The sequence below is a fragment of the Nanorana parkeri genome, unplaced genomic scaffold (genome assembly GCF_000935625.1).
Source record: "Nanorana parkeri isolate BGI_ZX_2015 unplaced genomic scaffold, ASM93562v1 scaffold21, whole genome shotgun sequence".
NCBI lineage: Eukaryota > Metazoa > Chordata > Amphibia > Anura > Dicroglossidae > Nanorana > Nanorana parkeri.
The window spans coordinates 1,687,583-1,712,938 of NW_017306289.1; the positions used below are offsets into that span (position 1 = coordinate 1,687,583).

Below are 25,356 nucleotides of genomic sequence, written 5' to 3' on the forward strand. Positions count from 1 at the left end.
AGTACTTGGTTTGGGCCCCTTTTGCAGCACTTACTGCAATTACTTTTGCACAATATTCTAATTATTCGAGTTTCACCTGTATATGTATTTTCTATATGTACAGCACACCTCTAGAAATCTTTTTTTTCCTGCTAGTGTGATTGTCTCATACATCTGAGTTGCCAGTAAAATTACAGGCATCCCCTACAATAGGACCTTCATTTTTGGTGACATGCTCTCTAAGGCTGTTCCTCACCTAAAGGGATGTCAAAACAGCACTTCATCTCAATACAGCACTGAAACCGGTCAGCTTGTGATACTAAAGGCTGACCCTTTCATTCAGAGCATAAATTACTTTAGAATAGAGAACATTCTTTTTTAATGGTGTTTGGTTAAATAAGGTGTACAACACAAAATAGAATCTGCCACAAAGCAGAATATCTGTTTCAGGCGCCTCAGGTGAAGGCTGCCACTCTCTGATCCCTTGGGCCACATACTGGTTAATAAAATCAATTAATTCATTTAATTTCCTTACATTGTTGTCAAAAATGAAGAGGTTGGGTCAAAATGTTGCCATTTTGGTGGCATGCATTGGAGTCAGTGTGGTTTTTGATGATTTTTAAGGGCACAATGGACTTGGTTATGGCAGCTCCTTTCAACTATCCTGGACCTGCTCTTGTGCTAAAGAATGGCCCCTTCTTAGTCTCATTGTTGTACGTTTTATCATGGAGAAAAAGAAAGCAACAAAACAGCAACAAGTACCTGGGAGGTTGTGCCTGAACAATGTAAAATTCTGTCAAAAAAGAACATAATAGTAATACAGGTAAGTAGGGAAGGAGAAGCCAAGGATAAGGGAGGGAAGGATAGGTGAATAAGGGAAAGGAACAACAGAGGACTAAGCATATGGTTATGTTACACCATTAGGTTCAGGATCAGACCCAGTCAGCCAAGGTGGTAAGGAGGGAGCTAAGAAATAAGCAGTTGCCTAAAAGTGTCGGACGTCTGAAACAATGACCAGGATGTCCATGTGAAAAGAAAGAATCCACTCTTTCATATTCTCCAGCACTAGGCTATCCATATTCATCGGATTGTTCATAATTGTGACCCAAGATGGGACAGAGTGTCTGCTGATTTGCAGCATCTGGAGATAGCAGACAGTGTCTCAAAATATATTTTTCAGTATGCTGAATGGAGCCCAAGAGCATACATAATAGCACAATCTCTGGGCTTCCCCTCACATCTGCTGCATGCCTCATATTAAATGCCAGGAGAATTTGTATTCAAAATGGTTGAATGTTACTGCAACTCCATCAAATATGTGGCTGTCAGGCTGTTGATTACATCTCCAATAGGTGCCAGATGCTGATGAGAATATTAGCTTTAAGGTGGTTAGATATCTGTATCATGTGGATATTATCTTATAGTTTGTTCATTGAATGGGGGAAGTCTTCCAAGTCTTCCAAGAATCTCTGAAATTTATGACTGTTCAAAACAAGCTATGGAATAAAAGAGAGGAGATCACTCACTAATAGTTTCTGATATGCAATTAAATTGCAGCATTGTACAGTTGTGGGACATCGACCACTTACAAACTACTGAAAATCTCCTATTAAAAGTAAAACAAAATAAAGAGGTGTTAAAGCTATTAGCAGCATGACTTAGATATTAAAAAAAATTTGTGTAGTTTGACCATGGTGGACAGTGGTGTCCTTTTATGACTTCGACTAGTAGCCTCCTTTTCAATAACATATGAAAAGACTTCCCCTAAAAAAGCACTGATGACCGTGATAAAACAGCTTATATCAAAATAATTTATTTCTGTAAATACCCACTTCACCAACAATAAATATCAAAAATAAATAAATATATATATTTAAAACATGGTTATGAAGCCTGCGGACATAGTCTATGTTTATATATATGTATACGCAGATAGTTAGTGTACTGTAGAGACTGCAGGGATCGAAGTTTGGAGCTTGTAATAAAGTATCCAGCTCTATCCCAGGTCATTAATATGTTACAGTTGTTCCTGTGGTTTGTATTAGAATTGTATCCATATGTATCGGCTTTGATATTCCTCAATGTTTTTGTGCACACAAAGAAACAAGCATAGAGTACTGCAGTGAAATGTTCAAGCTCAAGCATACATCGGTATTCACTTTTTGTCCCGTTATTCATAAGTATGTAATGTTCAGGGAAGAACTACACTGAATTCAGACGAAGACTCTAGTTTCCTGAGGCTCCACGAAAACAAACGTCCATGCTACATCAGAGTTTCATATGTTGTATGAGCAATATATCACTCTTCAATGTATCTATATCCACAAGTAACAATTTTTGCATATGCTTCAAATATCTTATTGTGCCCGAAGAGACAAGCATAGGGCGCTGCAAGGAAACAATCGAAATTCAAATATTCATTGATATCCACTTTTTTTTCCCCGTTGTTCACAAACGTATGGTGTTTATGAAGAAAGGATTGACTGCATACAGGCAGAAAATCTGTGCATCCTGACGCACTGCCACAGAAAACGCCAGAGTTTCAAGTTTAGTATAGACAATATAAATCTTCCATGTATGGGTACATATATCAGATGGATCTCACCTGTTTATGATGAAATGTAAGTCCTTCACCTAAAATGCTTGCTCAAATCATTCCGCACATATAATATCTGTACGATTGTTTTGGAGCTCCTTGTCATGCAGATCTCGATCCGGTCAGGTCTATCAAGCAGGCTAGATGCCTTCAAAGAAAGGCAATGCGTTTTGTCTATAAAGGACTTTTTCACAGCATGTATGGTGTCTGATATTCCAAGTACAGATAGTCACCAGCATTCACTTGTAATGTGCAAAAGCATAGCACTTTTATTGATATGTCACATGTGTCAAGAAGCCAACGTTTCGGGGGCCGCGCAGGGTCCCTTCATCAGGGCGACATTGTGATGATGTATTATGAATTGGTAAGTGAACATCAGTGTAAAAAGGCAATGTATCTACTGGTTCAATTATAAAGAGATAAGTCAACAAGATAAATGTTTGATGTAACCATCAGCCAACTTCTGCTATGACTTTGGCAGTGTGCGGTTCATTCTCGGTGCATTTCTCCAGTAAGCCCATGGTGGCATGTTAACATACTGTAACTTCAGAGTATATATCAATGTCAGGGGGTCAGCACTGTAAAGATGGTGAGTATTTTTTATTATAAAAACTGCAGGCAATGGCAATGTATTTTAAAATAATTTAAAAAAAACTGGAGGTCTTCTTAACTCAGACAAGTTATAAAAGTCTAGCAGGCAATATTTTCTTTATTAAGTTTGGATATTCTAGGTAAAGTTAAAATTTCTGTTAGGTTTTTATCTCTGTCTGTGACACATTGGGAAGATCTTCCCTCACTTTCTGTCCCTGATATCCCTGGAAAGAACAAGGTCACCAGGACAGGAAGGTACATACAGCAATAAAAACATCCTCAGATGTTCTAGTTCATTCTCACTCCCATTGTGTGCCCCTTTCCCCCATGGTGTATTCTGTTTTTTCTTACTGTATGTATTCATTTCATTCAAGTTGTCCCAGCCATTGGACTCTTGCAAGTTTCAATGTCAACAACAGCAACAACACAGATGAGTAAGTTAATGTGTGTAGAAGAAAAATCCTAGCTGTAAAAATGGTGATACAATTGTATATAGAGATGTTCATGTTAGAGCTAGATTCCTAATTGTAATCCTTGCACAGTAAAAGTAGTGTCTCACCTTCCCACTTTCCTGGTAATGGGGCAAGTTTCAGCTATGTCTGCACTTTTTATTTATTTAAATTAATATAGCTTTTCAGTGTCCTTCAGTTGCTCCATAAATGCCTCCCTGTTACTTAAACTGAATGCATAGCAATTTCATACATTTATTCTTTATTTATTTATCATGGTCAGGACTAAAATATAAAATACGTTTTTTTAAATATTTTTTATTCAGGTAAATATGAATTGCATATAAATATTTTGTATTCACAAACCCAGCAAGCAGGTGGAGCTTGAGGGTCTTTTTTTCCATAATACATGTAGTATTATTATTATGTCTATTCTTATTGTTATTATTACAGGCTTGTATTTAAATCTAGTCTATGTTCTATGGTAAGGTTGGTCATAAGAGTTGCCAGAAACAACCTGATCTTTGAATGGAATGCTATAGATTCATATGTAAGAGCAGGTGTTTCGAAGGTTCAGGATCAGCTGCCACTCCTTTTTCCCTTCCAGCCACAAACAGCTAGGAGCGCCTTTATCCCTGGTACACAATAAGCTTCCAGTGAGCCTCTGCCTGACTCTACTGTCAACTCCCTTTCCTCCTTTCCTAATGATACACGATAAGCTGCAACTCCTCTTTTCCCTCTACTGCTCAGACAAAATCAGCTCCTTCTCTATTACTGGTATATGATCAGCTCCCACACTGCTTTCCTCTGCATGCACAACAATCTTTCCCCTTGCCCTCATGAACATGGTCAACCACCTATCTGCCTCCTCTCTTCTTAGCCTTTCCATGTCCAACACCAGTTCTTCCAATAAGTCCTCTTCTAATGGTACATAGTCAGCTACTGCTCCTCTCTCTCTCCCCAGTCCATTATCAGTTGCCACTGCCTCTTTTCTCCGTGGGACTTGAGCAGCCTTACTATGCCTCCTCTTTTTTTCTGCTCTGCTCCACCTACCAATGTTTTATGGTCATCTACCTTTTCTTTCTCTTCTCCATCCTCTCAGCACCACCAGTTCTTCATCATCAAGCAATCACCTCTCCACACACCAGCCACTTTTAACACCCACTATGTCTCCTCTACCTCTCCCTGATCAGCTTCCATGCTGTCTGCCCCCACATCTACCTATTTCTCCTTGCTTCCAAATGTGATCCATCTGCTTCTAATTCTCCTCCTCGGACTCAGGGGAACAGGTACCAGGAATAACTAAAATCTGAGCAAATGATACCTGTCTAATAATGTTGTCTGTATAACAGTATATTATGACTCACTCAAGGTCCCAATCCTTTCAGTCTAAACCTATAAATGAATGGGCATCCTTGGTCTAGTGTCTCATAACAGGTTTACATTTTAATTAAGAAAAAAAAGAGGAATATCAATGAATTGATGGATCCTCTTCCTTTTGTATTGGCTTGAAAAATACTTTTAAATATATTATTTCAAATAAATTGAGGATGGATCTAATTTCTAGTTACATTTATTCTGTTCATATATGTATTTATAAGAGAACTAATTGCATAACTATGGAATATCATAATGTACATATTAGAAGAAAAATGGTCACAATACATAGCTGAAAATAGGCAGCTAGCTCATGTTGTTCTTCCCTTCTGAAAAGCCTTTTTCCACTCTGCATGTAAAATTCTAATACATTAAACAGCACAAAGAAAGAACAGAATAATGCCAACGAGAACAAAGAGCAAAAACAAGAGGATAAAAAAGATGCCAAAGGGGATAATAAAAAAGAAGATGAGTAAGTATTGCAATCATTCCTAGATTAGAATGAATATGAACGACAATTTCTGTTTTAGAAATTGAACTTACTTGGGAAAGTCTGTTATAAAAGGCTGATTAGGAAAGCATTTGTTATTAACTACTTGCCGCCCGCTCATTGTAAATAAACAGACGGACGACAGGTGCCTTTCCGCGGGTCGCTGTACATTTCCGGCAGGTTTTTTTTCCTGCGCGGTAATGGCTGTTCCATACAACCGTTCAGGTGGCTCTACAGCCACCCAATTGCTTGTATGGTCCACTGCCGGCTATCCCGGGCTCTCCTGTCCCCTGTGTGGGCCGGGGACTGGCACAGCAGCTCTCTGTACTGAGATCGGAGGGAGATCAGCACTCTTCCACCGGCTGTTACCCCCTCCAATCACTGAATGCAGAAGTGATAAGAATTACATCACTTCCGCCTGCAGCCTGTCATTTCTCTGGCTGCAATAGCCAGAGAAGAAGCTGATCAAGCAGATCTCTGCTTCATAAACTTCTCTGGGGTGCCTAGGTGACAATAGGGGTCGTATAGACCCCTGATGTCTCCATAAAGAGGACCTGCCACTGTATATTTGCAATTACATAGGGGGCTTATTAGCAATAGCAATAAAGTTAAGTGTAAAAAAAAAAAAAAGTAAAAAAAAATGAGCGTCACATAAAAAAAATTAAAAACACACAAAAAACAAAAGTCCCGCCGCCCCTACAAACATAAATACGCATCGGGTGCACCTACGTGCGAAAACAACAATTACCGCACACATGTTACATATCACCGTGAACATCGGAGTGCGAGCAATAATTCTAGGGCCATCAATCACTGTTGACACTAAATTGATGAGCAGTAAAAGTTTATAAGTCTTCGGTTACATTTTGGGTATGGTATTTTTTTGCGATTTCTCAGGCGCACACAATTTTAAAGCTTGACATGTTTGGTGTCTATTTACCCAACCTGACTCCGTCTTTTATATTTTACAAAAAATGTGGGTAATAATACATGTTTTATAACATAACGTAGGGAAAACTATTTTTTATTTAAAATCTTTGGTGCTTTGTTCTTTGCATAGTAAAAAGTAAAAACCCCAGTGGTGATTAAATACCACCAAAAGAAAGCTCCATGTGTCCCCAAATAAATGACATAAAATGTATTTCGGTACAGTGCTGAATACTGAAAAATGGCCTGGACAGGAAGGGGGTTTAACACCCCAGTCTTCAAGTAGTTAAAAAGCAAAGTCAGGAAAACTTTTTCTTAACCCTTGCAGTGCAGGGGTATTCCCACAAGTGTTCGATTTTGTCTAGATTCAAAAATCAATTGCAAAATTAGAATCTTCCTCAACTAAACACAGTGTATACAGTAGACTTGATGATTTACAGGACCTTAGAGCGCTGCAGAGGAGGGGGAGAGAGGCTCTAGGGACTAGTCTAAGAGCAAGCCGGCTCAGAGCATCAGGTTAGTATAATTTTTTTTAACCTAGAAAAAATTAGCAGTTAACCCTTGCAGTCCGGGGGTAGCCCCACTGCAAGGGTTAAGGAAAACTTTTTCTGGAGTTCTTCTTTAAATAAGGCGAACCAGTGTTCACTTTGAATGTCCAATCATGTTTGAAGGATAGAAATCACCGGTATTCCGTAAATGAAATTCAAAAAAAGTCCATTTATTTGGACTAAACGTCACACATATCGCATAATCCAACATTTCGGGACCACACAGGGTCCCTTCATCAGGGCAGAGATGTGATGTGAGGTCACATCTCTGCTCTGATGAAGGGACCCTGCATGGTCCCGAAACGTTGGATTATGCGATATGTGTGACGTTTAGTCCAAATAAATTGACTTTTTTTAATTTAATTTACGGAGTGCTGGTGATTTCTATCCTTCATTGACTGTTGTACACAGCGCCATCCGTGATTGTCACTGCGAGCACCACTATTTTCACTTGGACCAGAAGCGCTGTAAGGAGTGCAGGGGGACCTACTGTTTTCTGCAATCATGTGTGAAGGAAATAAATAAAACAGGATTTTTGCTAGGATATGATTGGTTGATTGAAGTGAACACAGCTTCACCTTATCTACTAAGCTCAGTTAATTTTTACTTTGCAAAGTGAATATTTACTAAGTGGACAGCCTCTAGTCCCTGAGTAAATCAACCCCATTGTCCCCCCATTTGAAGTAATAGCAAAGCCAGAATAGAGAATAATTCATGGGATCAGAGGAATTCTTACCTATAACAGGTTTGAGAAATAGTAATGACATTTTGAAAGTAGAACTCTGAACATTTTTGTTAGCTTTCGGTGACGTGAGAAAGGGAATAATCATCCGCCAGGTCTTTATCTCATACTAGGGGGGAGGTTTCCTCTTATGGCCATGACAAATATCTTTCAAATGTAAGGTTAAAAGCTAAGTTCACCTTGTGGACCATGTTTCATGCAACTCCCATATTCAGGATGTAACGTGTACCGAGGTATAGTCATGGACACTGGAGGAAGTGTCTGCAGAAGAGCATTGCACCCGCGATTTACTGACTGTGGTTTCAATGCTTTGATTGCTCCAATGCAAAGAAAAATAAATGCACACTTTTTCTTTTATGAAGAAGTATGCATTTATTGTTTTTATCAAAAAAAGGACTTTACCTTTAAAGAATAACTAAACCCAGGACACAAATTGTAATGTATTGCAACTTTCCAGTCCTTAGATGTGGTGGCTGCATTCATTTTAATTTTTCAGGCTCAGAACATTTTCAGCAAGTGCACAAAATACACATTGATCTTGGTAGAAATGCAGTGTCCTTTTTACTTCCTGTGAGCTGCACAGACAACAAAAACAATGTTATCTTTATTTTAGAAACGAATAATCCTATCAACACCTATGTAATAGAGATGAGCAAAGGCAGGCATTTTAAAGTCAGCCTGTGTGACAACCATGGCTCCTTCCATTGATATAGTGGATGAGAGAATGTAACCACAACAGGAAGTGTGTTATTAGCAAGATCACCAGGTCAAAATGAAGGTCACAAAATGAATGCAGCCACCACATCTAAGGACTGGTAAGCTGCAATATATTACATTTTTGTATACACTTTAAATCAAACCCCACCAGATGCACATATTTACCTTTCATTCACTCTGCATTGACTGCCTTTGGCTGCCAGGAACAATGATAAGAAGCCCCATTTAATATCTGTAAAAATAAATCAAGGCAACTGGACTTGCTTTATTTTTCTTGATGTTTTGCTGGTCATCTGACTAGCTTTCTCAATTGAGAATGAGAAATTCTGAACTGAGAAAGCAAGTTGGATGACCAGCAAAACATCTTCGAGAAAAATACAGCAAGTCCAGTTGCCTTGATTTATCTTTTACATATACCAAGACCTGGATAAATGAGAATCGTCACAGACAAGTCCCATTTAAGGTATATCATTACATTACTGAACCCTGTTTTGCACTGAATAGCATAACTCAATGTTTTATCTGACAGTGTTTTCTAAAGAGCTTTTGGTAAGCTGAAGATTAAAGCTGAACTCAAGCTAAAATGAATAGCTTAGTAGGAAAAATAGGGCAATAGGAAAGAAAAAAACTGCTTTTTCTGCAATGCTCAGCTAGATGTCAGGTTGAATGATGGCAGCGTAATTCAATTCACTTCCTCTGAGCCCAGGCTGTTAGGGCAGCCTGGACTTAAAGTATTACTACATCATTATGTGAGCGCAGTTGGGTAGATTGTGGCTTCAGGAAGACAAGAGGGCATTTTTATTTGATAGAAAGTGAATATATAAAATGTTTATGGAATGTTAAATGAACATAATATCTTAAGGAAAATGGTCACAAAACATACGTAGTTAAAAATAGGTAGCTAGCTCATGTTGTTCCTTCCTATTAAAAAGCCTCTTTCCATTTTGCCTGTAAAAATCGAATGCATTAACAGCACAAAGAAAGAACAGAATAATGCCAACGAGAAAAAAGAGCAAAAACAAGAGGACAAAAAAGACGCAAAAAAGGACGATAAAAAAGAAGAAGAGTAAGTACTGTCGTCATTCCTAGTTTAGAATTGATGTGGATGACAGCTTTTCCTTCCAGAGATTGCACTTACTTTGAAATGTGTGACAAATTAGACCTGATTTACTAAAGGATGATACATGGTGATTTAATGTTCTTGTGACCCTCTAATACATATTGGTGCCAGGCAGCTAAAACCATAACTTGTTTTAATTTTGGATAAGGTAGAAGAGGGTTAACACCATTGTCAGTTGTATTGCCATCGGTGTTAGGGAGACTTACATTCACTTCCTGCCCTGAAGATTTAACAAAAAGTGAAGGGATATTTCCCAATGTGAGGGAAATCCTTGCTTAATATTCTCAAAAGCAAGTGCCCCCATCAGAAGATTTGCCCTCTATTTTTTTTTTTAAGGTAGCAACTACGAATTTTGGATTTACCATTTTCATTCTCTGTGATTGGGGATACACCAATACCGTTTTTTCGGTATCGCGTACGAGTACAGATATTTTTTCCCAGTAATCGCTGATACCGAATACCGATAACGGAAGTCCCATTTAGAAGGCTGGGCGAAGTGCAATTACGGTACTTGGAGCCCGGCTTCCTGAGTAGCTGGGCAGCGTTTAATGACTCACTGCCTGACTTCCTGATTGGCCGGGAAGCCGGATCCCTGCTTCCTCATCACCAGGTGACGAAGCAGCATTGAGCCGGCTTTCTGGCCAATCGGGAAGGCGGGGAGTGGGTAATGACTCGCCACCCAGCTTCCTGATACAGGAAGTTCCGGTATCGGGATAAGTTTCAGGAGCATTTGGGCGAGTACTCGCCCAAAAACTCGCTATCAGTGCATCCCTATCTGTGATATTGGTGACCAAAGCACTTAGAGACACAAACTGCAATAAAAAACCTGAGAGAGTTTCTAACCACTCTATACAAAGGTTTAGAGTTTACTCTGCTCGATCGAGCAGAGTAAACCTTTCCCTGCTGTTTTTTTTTCTTCTTCTGACATCGGAGCCATTGGCTGCCGTCAGAATAAAAAAAAAGAAAAAAAATCATCATAGGAATGCACAGCTCGATTCTTATTGGCTATTTTACTTTGCAATAGCCAATAGCAAACTAGCTATTGCACCCGCCCACTGCTGCTGTCAATCAGCTGAGGGGACCTGAAGTTCTCCATTAGGCCCCCTCTAGTGATTGACAGCAGCAGAGGGCGGGTGCAATAGCTAGTTTGCTATTGGCTATTGCAAAGTGAAATAGCCAATAGGAATCTAGCTAAGCATTCCTATGGAGATTTTTTTTCAGAACCGCCAGGCCAATAGAAAACAGTTGGGCGGAGCTAGCTGTCACTGCTAGCTCCACCCAATCGTTTTCTATTTTATTTTTTACTACTTTTTTAACTGTTTTTCTATCCTGTTCGGTACCACAGAGGTACCGAGCAGAACAGCCGAGCCAAATGCCGCTCGGCGGCATTCGGCTATTCACTCACTGCTGTTTGGCATCTATGAGAATAGGCCGAACAGCAGCGAGTAGCCTGCGGAGGTTCAGCTTAGGCGATCCAGATGTTGGATCGGCTGAGTCGAACTCCTTCTGCACTTCCGTTCGGCCGAACATGCTGTGCATGTTCGGCCGACCCGAAGCCGCACGAAGCAAGCCGATGTACGGCTGATTTCAGCCGATACACGGCTGAAATCAGCCATACAAGCCTGAAGTGAATAGCCGAACAGCGTTCACTTCGGGTCGTTTATTCACTCGGCTGCCTGCGGCAGCTTAGTGAATAGACCCCTAAATGTCTATTTTTAAATGAAAGGTCCATTTTTATCACATTGTGTGCGTAGATGCATTGCTGTTGTGGGCATGGCCCCGGTATAAATATTATACACTTGTTACCATTGTTCCAATGAATAGGAGGCAACAAAAGACCAATAATATATTCATGTTCTGTCCTGTGTCTATTGAAATTATTTAAAAAAAACAAATAATCAAATCTAAAATAAACCAGCAATGTTTGTATGTTTTAAGCTTATTGAAGTATCCCACCTGGATATATACAGTATAGTTTAGACAAGATCAGGTTAAGACCACATAACTGTAACTGAGGTGTATTTTGAAACTGAATTGCTGTGGAGCGGGTTTATCGACAACTTTATTGATTTAGAGATAGTGTTCTGTAATGGTAGATTAAGCGTTTCAAAGAATTATCAACAGGGGCACCAGTGCACATAGCGCTTGGCCATGTTCAGATCTGTTCACTAGCTTGGATATTTATTTTCTGTCTGTCCTGTAGCTCCACCCCAAGATGAAGACTAATTTATAGGCATTCATATGGCAGGAGCTACAGCCGGCGCTGTAGCCACCTCACCCTCTTCATTCTGCAGCTCGTCAATCTAATCTTTCAGACCAGTGCCTCTTCTGCTCTACCCCTCTGTCTCGTACACCAGAAGATAGATTGAGCCTGGACTCATCCACCAGCCACCAGATTTTCTGGGGACTAAACTAGAGTGTTAGCTGTTGGCTTGTGTTCTTGTAAATGACGATGCATTGGAACAACACATACCAGTCTCTCTCTAGTCTCTCTCCCCAAAATAGCTGGTGGCTGGAAGGCGGATCTGGACTCAGTCTTCCTTCCAGAGTACAGGGCAGAGGAGTATAGTAAAAGAAGCAGAGGCCATGAGCTGTTCTGTACTCTGCTGTGTATAAGCCGAGAATAACTTAGCAACATGTACCCCTCCCCCTGTATTCCTAGTAACATGCTTGTCTTGGACAGGCGCTTGGAGCCAAACACAAGCACCATCATTCAAAGTTCATTTATTATTCATCTCCTTGCTAGCTGTGTGTTTGGATAGCCATACGGGGAGGGGGAGCCCTGTCCAAATGCGCAGCAAGTACTACATGTAGCTCATCCCCTGGTGGACAAGAGATATTTTAAAAAGGTGAGACTTTTTCTTTAAAGGAGAACTATGAGGTGAGTGCTTTTCACTCACCTCATAGTTCTAGCCGACCTGTGACAATGAGACTGTCACAGGTCGGCTCAGTAGATGGGGAAGTGAGCAAACACATACCGGCATTCGCTCACTTCTCGATCGGAACTGGGAGAAACCAGCCTCTCCCCTGTCACGGCAGAGAGCTGTGAAAGGGGAGTGGCTGGATTCCCCGCTCCGATCCTCCAGCGCTGACTGGCGGACGGGGGATAGGCAGAGCCAGCTGTCAGTCACGTAGCTGGGCGGATCCAGACATAATTGTCGGGATCCGCTTCAGCTGCGGCATCTCAGTATACTGCGAGCTGTAGCTCGCGGTATACTGCTGCATCTCAGTATATCGCGAGCTGGAGCTCGCGGTATACTGAGCTTAGGGTAACGGGAGGACGCTAATTCAGATGCTTATAACAAAGACACATGAAATCACCTTATACACACAGCAATTAGTAATCACATGGTTACATTTAGATTTAATTTCACACGTCTCCTAGGTTTTTTTATATATATCTTTAAAAAGAATGAACAATGTACAGTATATAACACAAATTGTTGTTCAGCTGTGATCTAGAGATCTTGTGACTACTGTCTGCACTTTTATTGTAAAAATGCATAAAATGTATATTCGCCATGGCTGCTGATGACATCTATATCAGTCTCACCAACAGTCATAAAAGAGCAGGTCAAACATTTTCTCCTGCAGAAGTACCGTAACATAATGCTGTAGCGCCATTACCTCCAAAATACCAAGAATATTGTTGGTGCTTGTGGGTCTGATTGTAACACAAAAAAGCTGCTACTTTGAGCTTTTTGACAATACAGCTTTGTTGGCCAAAAAACAAATCTTGAGATACGCTCTGCGAACTGACAGGATCAACAGGTATAATGCATAATAAGAAAGGTTTTTAATTATTCAATAGAAAGGATAGGGAAAATATAAAAACAGATATTACAATTATTCATATATTTTTTTATTCAAAGGAAAAAGAAGGAAATATTTGTGATTGACCCAGCAAGCAACTTCTACTACCGATGGCTATCCATCATCTCAATACCTGTGCTTTATAACTGGTGCTTTCTAGTGTGCAGGTAAACATAGTCTTGGTATATACATTAAAACACAGATCTGAGTTAGCATTGGATTTTAATTTCTTTTTAATATTTTGCAGGGCTTGCTTTAATGAACTGCAGAGAAACCACGTGATCTTGTGGCTGGTTCTGGACTATACTGCGGATCTTGTGTACATTACAGACACATTAGTGAGATTCAGAACAGGTGAGGAGTGGTCATGTCATGTTTGAGGGTTAGATGACTGACCCATGGTATAGTACCTTGAAATTTAAAGGAGAACTATGGGGTTAGGGCTTTTCCCCATATTTCTCCTAAGGGTAACGGGAGAACACAAACTAGCGTCCTCCCGTCACCCTAAGCTCAGTATACCGTGAGCTACAGCTCGCGGTATACTGAGATGCCACAGCTGAAACGGATCCCGGCAACTATGTCTGGATCCACCCACCTGCGTGATTGCCCGCTGGCTCTGCCTATCTATAGGCAGAGCCAGCTGTACCCGCCCCCTACCCCGTCCGTTCCGCCAGTCAGCGCTGGCGGGTCAGAGCGGGGAGGGGGAATCCAGCCCCTCCCCTGTCACGGCAGAGAGCCGTGACAGGATCGAGAAGTGAGCGAACGCCGGTATGTGTTCGCTCACTTCCCGATCTACTGAGCCGACCTGTGACAGTTTTATTGTCACAGGTCGGCTAGAACTATGAGGATGAGTGAAAATCACTCACCTCATAGTTCTCCTTTAAAATCAACATGAAATTATAAAAATAAACCTATAGATATAAAAAAAAAAATATCTGGTAACAAAAAGCTGTGTCATAAACTAGAAATGTCATGAAAATATTGAATTGGATTTAACCTCCCTGGCGGTAATCCCGAGTCTGGCTCGGGATTAATTTTCAATGCTAGGAGCGGTAACCCCGAGCCAGACTCGGGGTTGCAGAGAAAAGTGAACCAAGCATCAGATTGATTGCTTTGAGAAACATCTTCATTATAAGTGTGTTCCATTACACTGTGAAGTATTTGTATTTTGTGGCAACATGTTGTGTATTTAAACCCTCCATTGATCTTATTGTTTTCCTTTTTGGTTCGTGAAATGTACGATTTGAAGTGTTTTGTTATATTTGTTTCAAAGTGAAAGAAAAAAACCTGCTGATCTTGCCAGCCAACAACTTCCTGTGCTCCCTGTCTGTGCTGCAGTCTTATCAGTAACATTGTTCCCAATTATCTCTAAGGACTACAGTACCTCTCCCTTTTATGTTATGGAGAAAAGAAGAGAGAGAGAGATGTCTTTAATTCTGCCCCAGGGTGACAACACTTCATTCTTTCCTTACAGTATGTTGAGTGAGTGTGGTCACTCTAGAACAGAAAGTGAGTGACTGGCAGGAAACCCAGGTGAAAATAACAAAAAAAAACAGCTTGAAAAAAATGAATGCAGCCACAACATCTAAGGACTGCTACACTGCAGTATATATTCAATATTTGCTCTTGAACAATGAAGAAAGTCCCTTTATCTTGTTTTTTGTTTTTTATGTCCTCAAAGCTTAAGCTTTTCCTACAGTACACAGGCAAATTGGACAACACTTGTGAGGTGATTTCCTGGGGTAATTTTGGCCCCACCTCCATTCTATAATACTAATATTTTAATTCACTCTGTTAGGTCCTCTCAACTGACACTTTAAAGTAAATATCTCTACTCAGTCACCAAACCCTTGACTTGATCTGGGACTGTTGGTAGGGGCAGTTGTAATCTACTACTGTCATTTTTCTAATTCACAGGTTGCAAAATAGGCATTACAATATTTTTCAACTCCAACTCACAAGTTCATATTATCCAGAATATAACTCAAAAGGAGGAAGAAATTAATGTTCTATTTCTACTTTTATTCTTATGTTCTTAGGTTTCCTTGAGCAAGGCTTGCTTGTGAAAGATGCCAAGAAGTTAAGAGAATACTACAGAAAGACCTTGCAGTTTAAGCTTGATATGTTGTCACTGGTGCCAACAGATCTTGGCTACTTAAAGCTGGGGATCAATTTCCCAGAGCTACGGTTTAACCGTCTTCTGAGGTTTTCCAGGATGTTTGAGTATTTTGACCGTACCGAAACCAGGACCAATTATCCAAATATTTTTCGCATAGGGAATCTTGTCCTCTACATTCTTATTATTATACACTGGAATGCCTGCATCTACTTTGCAATATCTAAAGCCATTGGTTTTGGAACAGACACTTGGGTCTATCCTAATATTTCTCACCCAGAATATGGACGTATGGCAAGAAAATACATTTATTGTCTTTACTGGTCAACCCTGACTCTTACCACTATTGGAGAGACACCACCACCAGTGAAAGATATAGAATTCCTCTTTGTAGTGTTTGATTTTCTAATTGGCGTGTTGATATTTGCAACAATTGTCGGTAATGTAGGCTCTATGATTTCAAATATGAATGCATCCAGGGCAGAGTTTCAGTCTAAGATTGACTCTATCAAGCAATATATGCAATTCCGTAATGTATCTAAAGATCTAGAAGCAAGGGTGATCAAGTGGTTTGATTATCTCTGGACAAATAAGAAAACAATGGATGAAAAAGAGGTCCTAAAGAGCCTTCCAGACAAGTTAAAAGCTGAAATTGCAATCAATGTTCATTTAGATACTTTGAAGAAGGTGAGAATCTTTCAGGACTGTGAAGCAGGACTGTTGGTGGAATTAGTCCTAAAGCTGAGGCCTCAGGTGTTTAGTCCCGGAGACTATATTTGTAGAAAAGGGGACATTGGACGTGAAATGTACATCATTAAAGAAGGTAAACTGGCAGTTGTAGCAGATGATGGTATAACTCAGTTTGTGGTACTCAGCGATGGCAGTTATTTTGGAGAAATTAGCATCCTCAACATCAAAGGGAGCAAAACCGGGAACAGAAGGACAGCAAACATCAGAAGCATTGGTTATTCTGATTTATTCTGTTTATCTAAGGATGATTTAATGGAGGCCCTCACTGAGTACCCAGATGCTAAAACAGCTTTAGAGGAAAAAGGACAACAAATCCTTATGAAAGATGGCCTTATAGATGAAGAAGCAGCAAAGGCAGGAGCAGACGCGAAGGACCTAGATGAAAAGATTGAGAAGATGGAAACAGCATTTGATAGCTTGCAGACTCGATTTGCCAGATTATTAGCTGACTACAACTCCACACAATTAAAACTGAAGCAAAGGATCACTAAAATTGAAACACAAGTAAAGAAATACAACAATGACTGCATGTCTGAAGGGCCCGAGAGTGCCCCAGAAACAGATAAGGCAGAAGACAACAAAGAGAAATAAACCACCGTGTATAGACATTTTTATACTTCAAAGTTAATAACTGATCACCACGTGTTTTTTACTTACTTTTTAAAGGACTTCATAGAATTTATCTTACCAGATTTAGTAAGGTGGCAGCCTATACAGGAAAAGCTTTTCTTTTTATATATTTTCTTTTTCCTTCAATAATATATTTTTATACTTGCAAGTTTTTAGAATTCCTTAGACAATGAATGTTTTTCAGGTTTATAAATCATTTCAAATTATTTATTTAAAGATAGTTTTGTGTTGTATGGACTCATTTTCTAGATTTATAATATCTTTTAATACACAAAAGATACCTGCTTTTTGTATATTCATATTCCAGAAATTCAATGCAACATATTGTTCTCAGTTTTCTGAAAAGATAAATTTGCCTATGAATGCTCATAAGGTGTATGTGGTCAAATAAATCTCAAAACCTATAAGTTCTTTGTTATGTTATCTGGCAGGTTTATTACCATACCGGTAAGTGAGTGCACCCTCAGCCTGGAGATCTGCATGGGAACAAAATGCCGGTATCTCTATAGGTTGAACTCGATGGACATGTGTCTTTTTTCAACCTGACTAACTATGTAACTATGTAAGCAACCCATGCTTCAGATTTTGTGGGAGAGCATTTAACTGAAGACTAATAGCTGAGATCAGCAATCTCTGACATACCAGAGTCATTGATGGATCCCAAGTCCTCCTAGTTTTTTTGAGGATACATAGTCACCAATACATTGTGACATATGATTGCATTTATGAGGCCCAAAACTGAAGAGCATCACACAACAGTCAGACATAGTTAGAAATATCTGCTGGATCTTGGGGTTTTTACAGTTCAATCAAAGCTCAGGAAGAAGTCTAAGCAGGTCAGGTCAGCTGTAGCAGTTTTATACAGTAATATTCTTGATGGACATCGGAAGAGTTAGGAAACAGAAATAGGAAGAAAGACTAAACCGTGCAGTTGCACTGCATACTCAACAATTTGGCTGATTTGGTAGTACATCGAAAGAGGAGATCCAACCAGTGAAGTCCAATCTGCAGGGTAAGTCACTAATGTGTGTGGATGCAGTAGTGGTCAGTGGTGAAAGTGTGCAGCGCTATCAACTTACCCTGATTAATTTTTTTGGTCCCTGTCTTCTGACTGGTCTTTTAAATCTCCTGAGATCTGGCAGCAGAACCGGGGATATGAACAGTGACTGTCAATCCTTCATACAAGGAAAAAGAGAAGCTCCATATCTCACAGGCAGTGCTGTAAATGTTAAGTGGCAGCACCTACAGTCTCCCTGCATGTGAGAAATAGAGTCGGAGAGGTGGTGTATTGCTTAAAATTTACTGCTTGTGCCTTGCATGGCTTTATGAAAGGGCATAGGCAGTGCTGGATTAGAAAAGGAGTATTTGGAAGATAATCTCATCAGACTTGCTGCTTAGACAGAGCAATAAATGTCTATCTTCAAAGGCTGCTTTCTTAACCCTGACTAGTTCATTTCCCCCTCCCATGCTCACTGGTCTAATGTACTAAGCCTCTTATAGTAACTTTAGGACCAAAATAACCAGGTTTGTCTGCTCTTTCTAAACATTTTGTGACATTTGTGGACAAATGTATTTATATCTATCCACTGTCTAGGGATTGAGCTGCATGGCCCCCTGCATGGAATGTTCTTCTGTACTAGCAGTCTCCATTCACTTCAAGAGAAGTGGCAGCCTAAAAAGGACATGTGCCTGTACAACTCAGAAGATTGCATCTAGAGGTTGTGCAGCACCAGACAGGCTGCACAGTGAAAATCTCCAGTCGGTTGTGTTGTGCTTAAGTTAATAAGTATATTATGTGTGGAGGGGGGGGGGTGTATAAAAATAATGGATGGATGCACTTCTTTTTTTAATATAATAGTATTTGTTTGTCACTTCAATTTCAGAGCATTGGTAGCAAGTAGGTCATTGTGAGATAGAGGCTTTTGCAGACTCTCTTGCTTTTCCTCCTATCTTGTGCCATGGAGAGACAATGCCCTGCCATTGTGCTACAGAGGAGTTTTATAGTTTTATAAGAGGCCAGGGTGCTGTACACTTGGTAGAGATGAGTGAATTTCTGCAAAGTTTGATCGGCTGTGGTTTAGCCAAGATTTAAAAAAAACTAAATTCACAAACCTGGGAAATTCTGAATTTCCAAATCTGAAGCCTCATGAGCTTTCAATGGGAATTTGCACTCCAAAAAAAGTGTGTATTATAGAGCTGTTATTATTAAAAGTTGTCCAGAATGATTTGCGAAGTTCCCGGAAGCCTTTCCTAACAAGATAATGGGACCAATAAACAGTCTGAGCCGCCAGGTATACTAAGACAAAAGGGCGGTACCTGGTGGCACGGATTAAGCTAAGGGTGCCCTGGCAACATCAGAAGCAAATATATGGAAAAACCAGCCTTTGGAGCAACCTTTGGCCCCTTTCTCCTACTAGCCTCTTGGGAAACAGAAGTGTCAAAAATAAGACCACTTGGAATGCACTTCGAGACATCTGAATTCATGAAATTTGGTCTCAATCTATCATTCGAATTTCCAGCTCAACTCTAATTGTCAGCATCTGTTTTTATTTTGTTTGTATAGACAATGTCTATACTACGTCTCTTGTTCTGTATGCTTGGTGTAAATCTTAGTATCTGTTCTCAGTCTGTATGTATATATGACACATAGTAGCACCCCCCTTTGTTTTTGTATGCTTGGTGTAACTCTAGGTATTTGTCCTTATTCTGTATGTAGATAAGATCAGAAACTGAGAAATACACCCAACACACAGAACAAGAGAAGTGAAGTGCTGCTATGCAGTGCCCATACATAAAGAATAAGATCAGATACTGAGAAATACACCCAACATTAGGAACAAGAGAAGTGCTGCTATGCAGTGCCCATACATACAGAATAAGATCAGATAATGAGAAATACACCCAACATACAGAACAAGAGACGTTCTTCTATGCAGTGCCCATACATACAGAATAAGATCAGATACTGAGAATTACATCCAACTAACAGAACAAGAGAAGTCTTTCTGTTCAGTGTCCATACATACAGAATAAGATCAGATACTGAGAAATACACCCAACAAACGGAACAAGAGAAGTGCTGCTATGCAGTGTCCATACATACAGAATAAGATCAGATACTGAGAATTACACCCAACATACAGAACAAGAGAAGTTCTTCTATGCAGTGTCCATACATACAGAATAACATCATATACTGAGAAATACACCCAACATACAGAACAAGAGAAGTCTTTCTGTTCAGTGTCCATACATACAGAATAAGATCAGATACTGAGAATTACACCCAACATACATAGTTACATAGTATTTGAGGTTGAATAAAGACATTAGTCCATCAAACAGAACAAGAGAAGTCTTTCTGTTCAGTGTCCGTACATACAGAATAAGATCAGATACTGAGAATTACACCCAACATACAGAACAAGAGAAGTTCTTCTATGCAGTGCCCATACATACAGAATAACATCATATACTGAGAAAATAGGGTTTTGTTACTCACCGTAAAATCCTTTTCTCTCCGTTCATTGAAGGACACAGGGAACAGATCTAGGATCATGTACTGTTGTGTAATATCGCCACCTGCAGGAGAAGGACGCTAGGCACAAAACTAAAGACCAATTACAGCCTATGGGCGGCCCCTGCTGGTGGCCAAACCCCCCACTTGCTCCAGTAAGTAACAAGCAGTTAGGAGTACACACCCCCATAGAGGGGCGGGACCTGTGTCCTTCAATGAACGAAGATAAAAAGATTTTACGGTGAGTAAAATAGGGATGTCACAGAGCAGTACCAAGAGGGGTGGGCTGAAAGAAACAACAAACCCAACAGAACAAACTATCCCCTCAAATGGCTGCCTGCAACACTTTGCACCCCAAACCAGCATCCGCAAACGCCACAACATCCACCTTGTAGAACTTGGCAAAGGTGTGAACAGAAGGCCAAGTCGCGGCCTTACAAACCTGAGAAACTGAGGCACCATGACGAAAAGCTCAAGATGCCCCAACAGCCCTTGTAGAATGGGCCCTAACAGAAAAAGGAGGCTCACCCCCCCATTAACAGCATACGCCTGAGAGACCGTGTTGCGAATCCATCGAGAGATAGTGGCCGACGAGGCAGCCCGACCCTTCCGAGGGCCATCTGCAACGACAAATAGGGAATCTGATTCCCGAAAGGAAGCCGTAGCACTCAGATAGACACGGACGGCGCGGACCACGTCCAGACAGTGCAGCGCCTTCCCCTTCCTGTGAACATGCTATGGACACAAGGAAGGTAAGACAGTTTCCTAATTATGACGGAAAGCCGAAACTACCTTCTGCAAAAAGTACTGCCGAGGCCGCAGAACCACCTTGTCCCGATGTCGGACCAGCAACGGCGACGTGAATGCAGAAGCGGATCGCCCACCATTGACGCGCCCGCAACAGCGACGCGTGCGATCGAAGCTTTAGAAGCTTCTCCAGGGGCAAGAAAACCCGCGCCGAGGCGGAGTCCAGAATCAACCCCAGATACTCCAACCGAGTGGACGGCACCAGGCAATATTGCAAGAGCCAGCCAAACTCCTCCAACGACCGAACGGTGACCGCCAGATCCGCCACCAGAGAGGAATGCAACTCCGCCTACAGCAGGAGGTCGTCCAGGTACCCCACAACCGAGATCCCCCGACAACGCAACAGGGCCAGAATCGGGGCCAACACCTTGGTGAACACCCGAGGCGCCGACGCAAGACTGAAGGGCAGAGCGACAAACTCGTAATGGTCGTCCCCCAACGCAAAACGAAGGTAGCGTTGGTGGGAGGCACAGATGGGAATGTGAAAGTAGGCATCCTTGATGTCTAATGGAGACGCGCCACCACAGAGCGAATCGATTCCACCCGGAACCTGCGAACACGCACAAAGGTGTTGAACCGCTTGAGGTCCAGGATGGGACGAACCCCATCCTTCTTTGGAAAAGTAAACAGCTTGGAATAAAACCCTCTGAACCTCTCCGGGTAGGGTACTGGAACAACCACCCTTGGGACAAAAGACCCGCCACCGCGCCATGAAGGTCTGCAAGGTGCCGTGGAGGAAGACGGGTGTTGGAAGGGGAGAACCTGTCCCCGGGACACGACAGAAACTCGATTTTGTAGCCCGAAAACACCAATTCCCGCACCCAGGTGTCGGAGACGCGGGACAGCCAACGGCCCGCAAAGAGCCGAAGGCGTCCCCCCACCCTGGAACCCCAGGATGGGGGCAGACCTTCATGCCGAGGAAGCCTTACCCTGGGGCTTGGCGGTCCTGGGCTGCCAGGTTCCCACCCTTCTCCGAGGGCAAAGGGGAACGAAAAAGCCGCTTGTTAGCGGAAAATGAGTGACCGGGTTTCTGCCGCTGGTCCTTAGGCTTTTTCGACTGAGGCAGGAAAGTACTCTTACCGCCCGTCAGATCCTTAATGATCTCATCCAAGGTAGCACCGAACAGACGATCCCCCGTAAAGGGGAGCTCCGTCAGGGCCTTCTTGGAAGCCTGGTCAGCATTTAAGGCAGAGGAGTCGCGTAAAAGTAACCGCCGACACTGACAGCTTGGATACCAATGGTGCTGCAAGGCCGAATTACACAGTATTGCAGACCCCGCACCAACTGCTCCGTCAGGTCGACGTAAGCAGGAGACACGTTTTCCTCCGCAAGACCCTGACGCAGCATCTTCGCCCACTCAGTCAAGGTCTGGGAGACCAGGGCCGAAGCCAACACCGGGCACAACAGAGCCCTAGAAACCGAGTACATAGTACGCGCCACAGCCTCCGCCTTCCTATCCGTGGGATCCCGAAAGGAAGGAGAATCCTCCACCGGGATGACTGTAGCCTTGTTCAGGCGGGAGACCGGAAGATCCACCGCGGGAGGAGTGGACCAGTTAGTCAGGAAGGACTCCTCAAACGGATAATGAACCGAGAAACATTTGGGGACGGAAAACAACTTGGTCGGTCTCTTCCACTCCTAGTAGACAAAATCATCAAAAAAAGGAACGTAAGGAAAAACCTTAGTGGAACGCCTACTCTTGTGCGTCCCAAACTGAACCGGCGGGAGCGCCGAAGAACTCGGGGCCTCCTCAATTACAAGCGTCTACCGCACAGCGCGAATCAAAGCCGCAACCAATTTGCGCTCCTGGACCATAAGGGAGGCTCCCGACTCGTGGTCACTAAGATTCTGGCTGGGAGGAATCGCCCTGGTTGGGCTGTGCGGATGCAGCAGAAATTTCCCCCTCTTCCTCCGACTCCCCAGAAAGGACCGGGGAGGGAGCCGGCAAGGCGTGCTTTTTAGGAGGGCGCTGCATCAGCGCGCACTCAATACGGGACACAAAACTGTCCAAAGTGGATGAAAAAACCTCCAACGATAAGGCCCGGCGTGAAAGACCGATCCGGCCGGCTGACGCCCTATCACAGGGCCCGGGATGTGACGTCAGATAGAGGGCGCCTTTGCCCATGCCAAAAACGGCGGCCACGGCCTCCGGAGAAGGCCGCAACAGAACCCAGGGGCTCTATTGGACAGCGGCCACAAAGGAGTACAAGCTCCAGCGCGACAGCCCTACCCGCTAGCGCTGCGAACCGCACCCCCAGGGAACCATACATACCCACGGGCCATCCGCAGTCCAGGCAGCTCCTTCCAGGCCGGACAGCTGCGCAGGGGATACAGAAGGCCAGATGCGCAGGTGCTGCGGAAACCAGCAGCCTGTGGGGAGTGCTGTGACTGGGTGGCCGAGACCCCCAGTCATATGCACCCCCCTGGGACGAACCCACAGGCAAACCCGCCTGAGCAGGGCCGTTGCAGCTGACCCACCGTAGCGGGTCTGCATGCATTCGTCGGTCGTCCAGGGGAGACTCCAAGGATCCGAGACATCCAGCCTGTCACCCTGACAACACTTGCTAGAAGGTTCTGTTGAAAAAAACAGGAAGAAGCCAGATAAGAATACCCGAGAAAATATTCTTAGCTGCTTACTCCGGACGCTAGTCTAAAAACTGGAGACTTGTCAGCAGGTGGGGGGTTTGGCCACCAGCAGGGGCCGCCCCTAGGCTGTAATTGGTCTTTAGTTTTGTGCCTAGTGTGCTTCTCCTGCAGGTGGTGATATTACCCTACAGTACATGATCCTAGATCTGTTCCCTGTGTCCTTCAAGGAACGGAAGACAAATACACCCAACATACAGAACAAGAGAAGCCTTTCTGCTCAGTCCACAGAATAAGATCAGATACTGAGAAGTACCCCAACATACAGAACAAGATAAGTTCTTCTATGCAATGTCTATGCATACGGGATAGGATCAGATACTGAGAATAACACCCAATGCACAGAACATGTAAAATGTGTTGTCTACAACAGTCTAAACCGCAATCTCACTGATAACAACCTTCTTTCACCCACAACACTCCACTGAAACTGTTCACCCACTCCTCCTCAAAAAACTCCACTCCCTTGGCCTCCAAGACTTTGCTCTTTCCTGGTTTTCCTCCCATCTATCTAAGCGCACCTTCACTGTATCCTACAACTCTACCTCCTCCTTTCCTCTCCTTCTCAATAGGGGTCCCCCAGGATATAAGAAAGAATTATATGCAGCGTGTGCCAGAAACGAATATTATGCAGTGTCCATGTCCAAGTTGTCAGCCTTTTAAAAACAGTAAGCCAAATAGAAAAGTTCACATGAACTGCTTTTTGCACATATAATAAAACCAGGATCATAGAAACATAGAAGAGTGACGGCAGAAAAAGATCAAGTGGCATGGAGCCCTGGCACCTACACTGTAAGAAGGGCCGGTCAGGTCTTTGGTGTATGAGAGGAATCAAGGACGTTTTGTTATATTATACAGAGGCTGGGTGCAAAGAGGTGGTTGTTAGATGCACGAATAAAAAAGTTATACGATCATGCAGTTTCATGTATGTTCAATTATACTCAATTGTTAATCAGTTAAAAGAACTTTTACAAAGCTATATTTTTCAACAGATATGCAAAAGCACAAAAAAAACCCTTGCTGAGACCATCTGCATCTGCCCTGCTGAGACCCTCCATATCTGCCCTGCTGAGACCCTCCATATCTGCCCTGTTGAGACCCTCCGTATCTACCCCTGCTGAGACCCTCCGCATCTACCCCTGCTGAGACTCTCCACATCTTCCCTGCTGAGACCCTCCGCATCTACCCTTGCTGAGACCATCTGCATCTGCCCTGCTGAGACCCTCCGTAACTGCCCTGCTGAGACCCTCCGTATCTACCCCTGCTGAGACCCTCCGTATCTACCCCTGCTGAGACCCTCCATATCTGCCCTGCTGAGACCCTCCGTATCTGCCCTGCTGAGACCCTCCATATCTGCCCTGCTGAGACCCTCCGTATCTACCCCTGCTGGGCCCCTACGCATCTACTCTTGCTGAGACCCTACGCATCTACTCCTGCTGAGACCCTCTGCATCTGCCCTCCTGAGACCCTCCATATCTGCCCTGCTGAGACCCTCCATATCTGCCCTGCTGAGACCCTCCATATCTGCCCTGCTGAGACCCTCC

The 25,356-nt window shown here is 42.6% G+C and overlaps 1 protein-coding gene across 2 annotated transcripts in view; it reads left to right on the forward strand.

The window, feature by feature from the left end:
* CNGA3 (cyclic nucleotide gated channel alpha 3) overlaps window positions 1–16,900 on the forward strand; it is a 44,417-nt gene extending 27,517 nt beyond the window's left edge. The window contains exons 5-10 of one of the 2 annotated variants that reach the window (XM_018563218.1): window positions 3,550–3,600; window positions 5,372–5,435; window positions 9,406–9,482; window positions 13,409–13,516; window positions 13,597–13,703; window positions 15,389–16,900. In XM_018563218.1, coding sequence (XP_018418720.1) covers window positions 3,550–3,600; window positions 5,372–5,435; window positions 9,406–9,482; window positions 13,409–13,516; window positions 13,597–13,703; window positions 15,389–16,806 — 1,825 coding nt within the window. In that variant the 3' untranslated portion in view covers window positions 16,807–16,900. The remainder of the gene's footprint in view (window positions 1–3,549; window positions 3,601–5,371; window positions 5,436–9,405; window positions 9,483–13,408; window positions 13,517–13,596; window positions 13,704–15,388) is intronic. The other variant, XM_018563227.1, reaches the window with a different exon arrangement.
* Window positions 16,901–25,356: the final 8,456 nt, after the last annotated feature.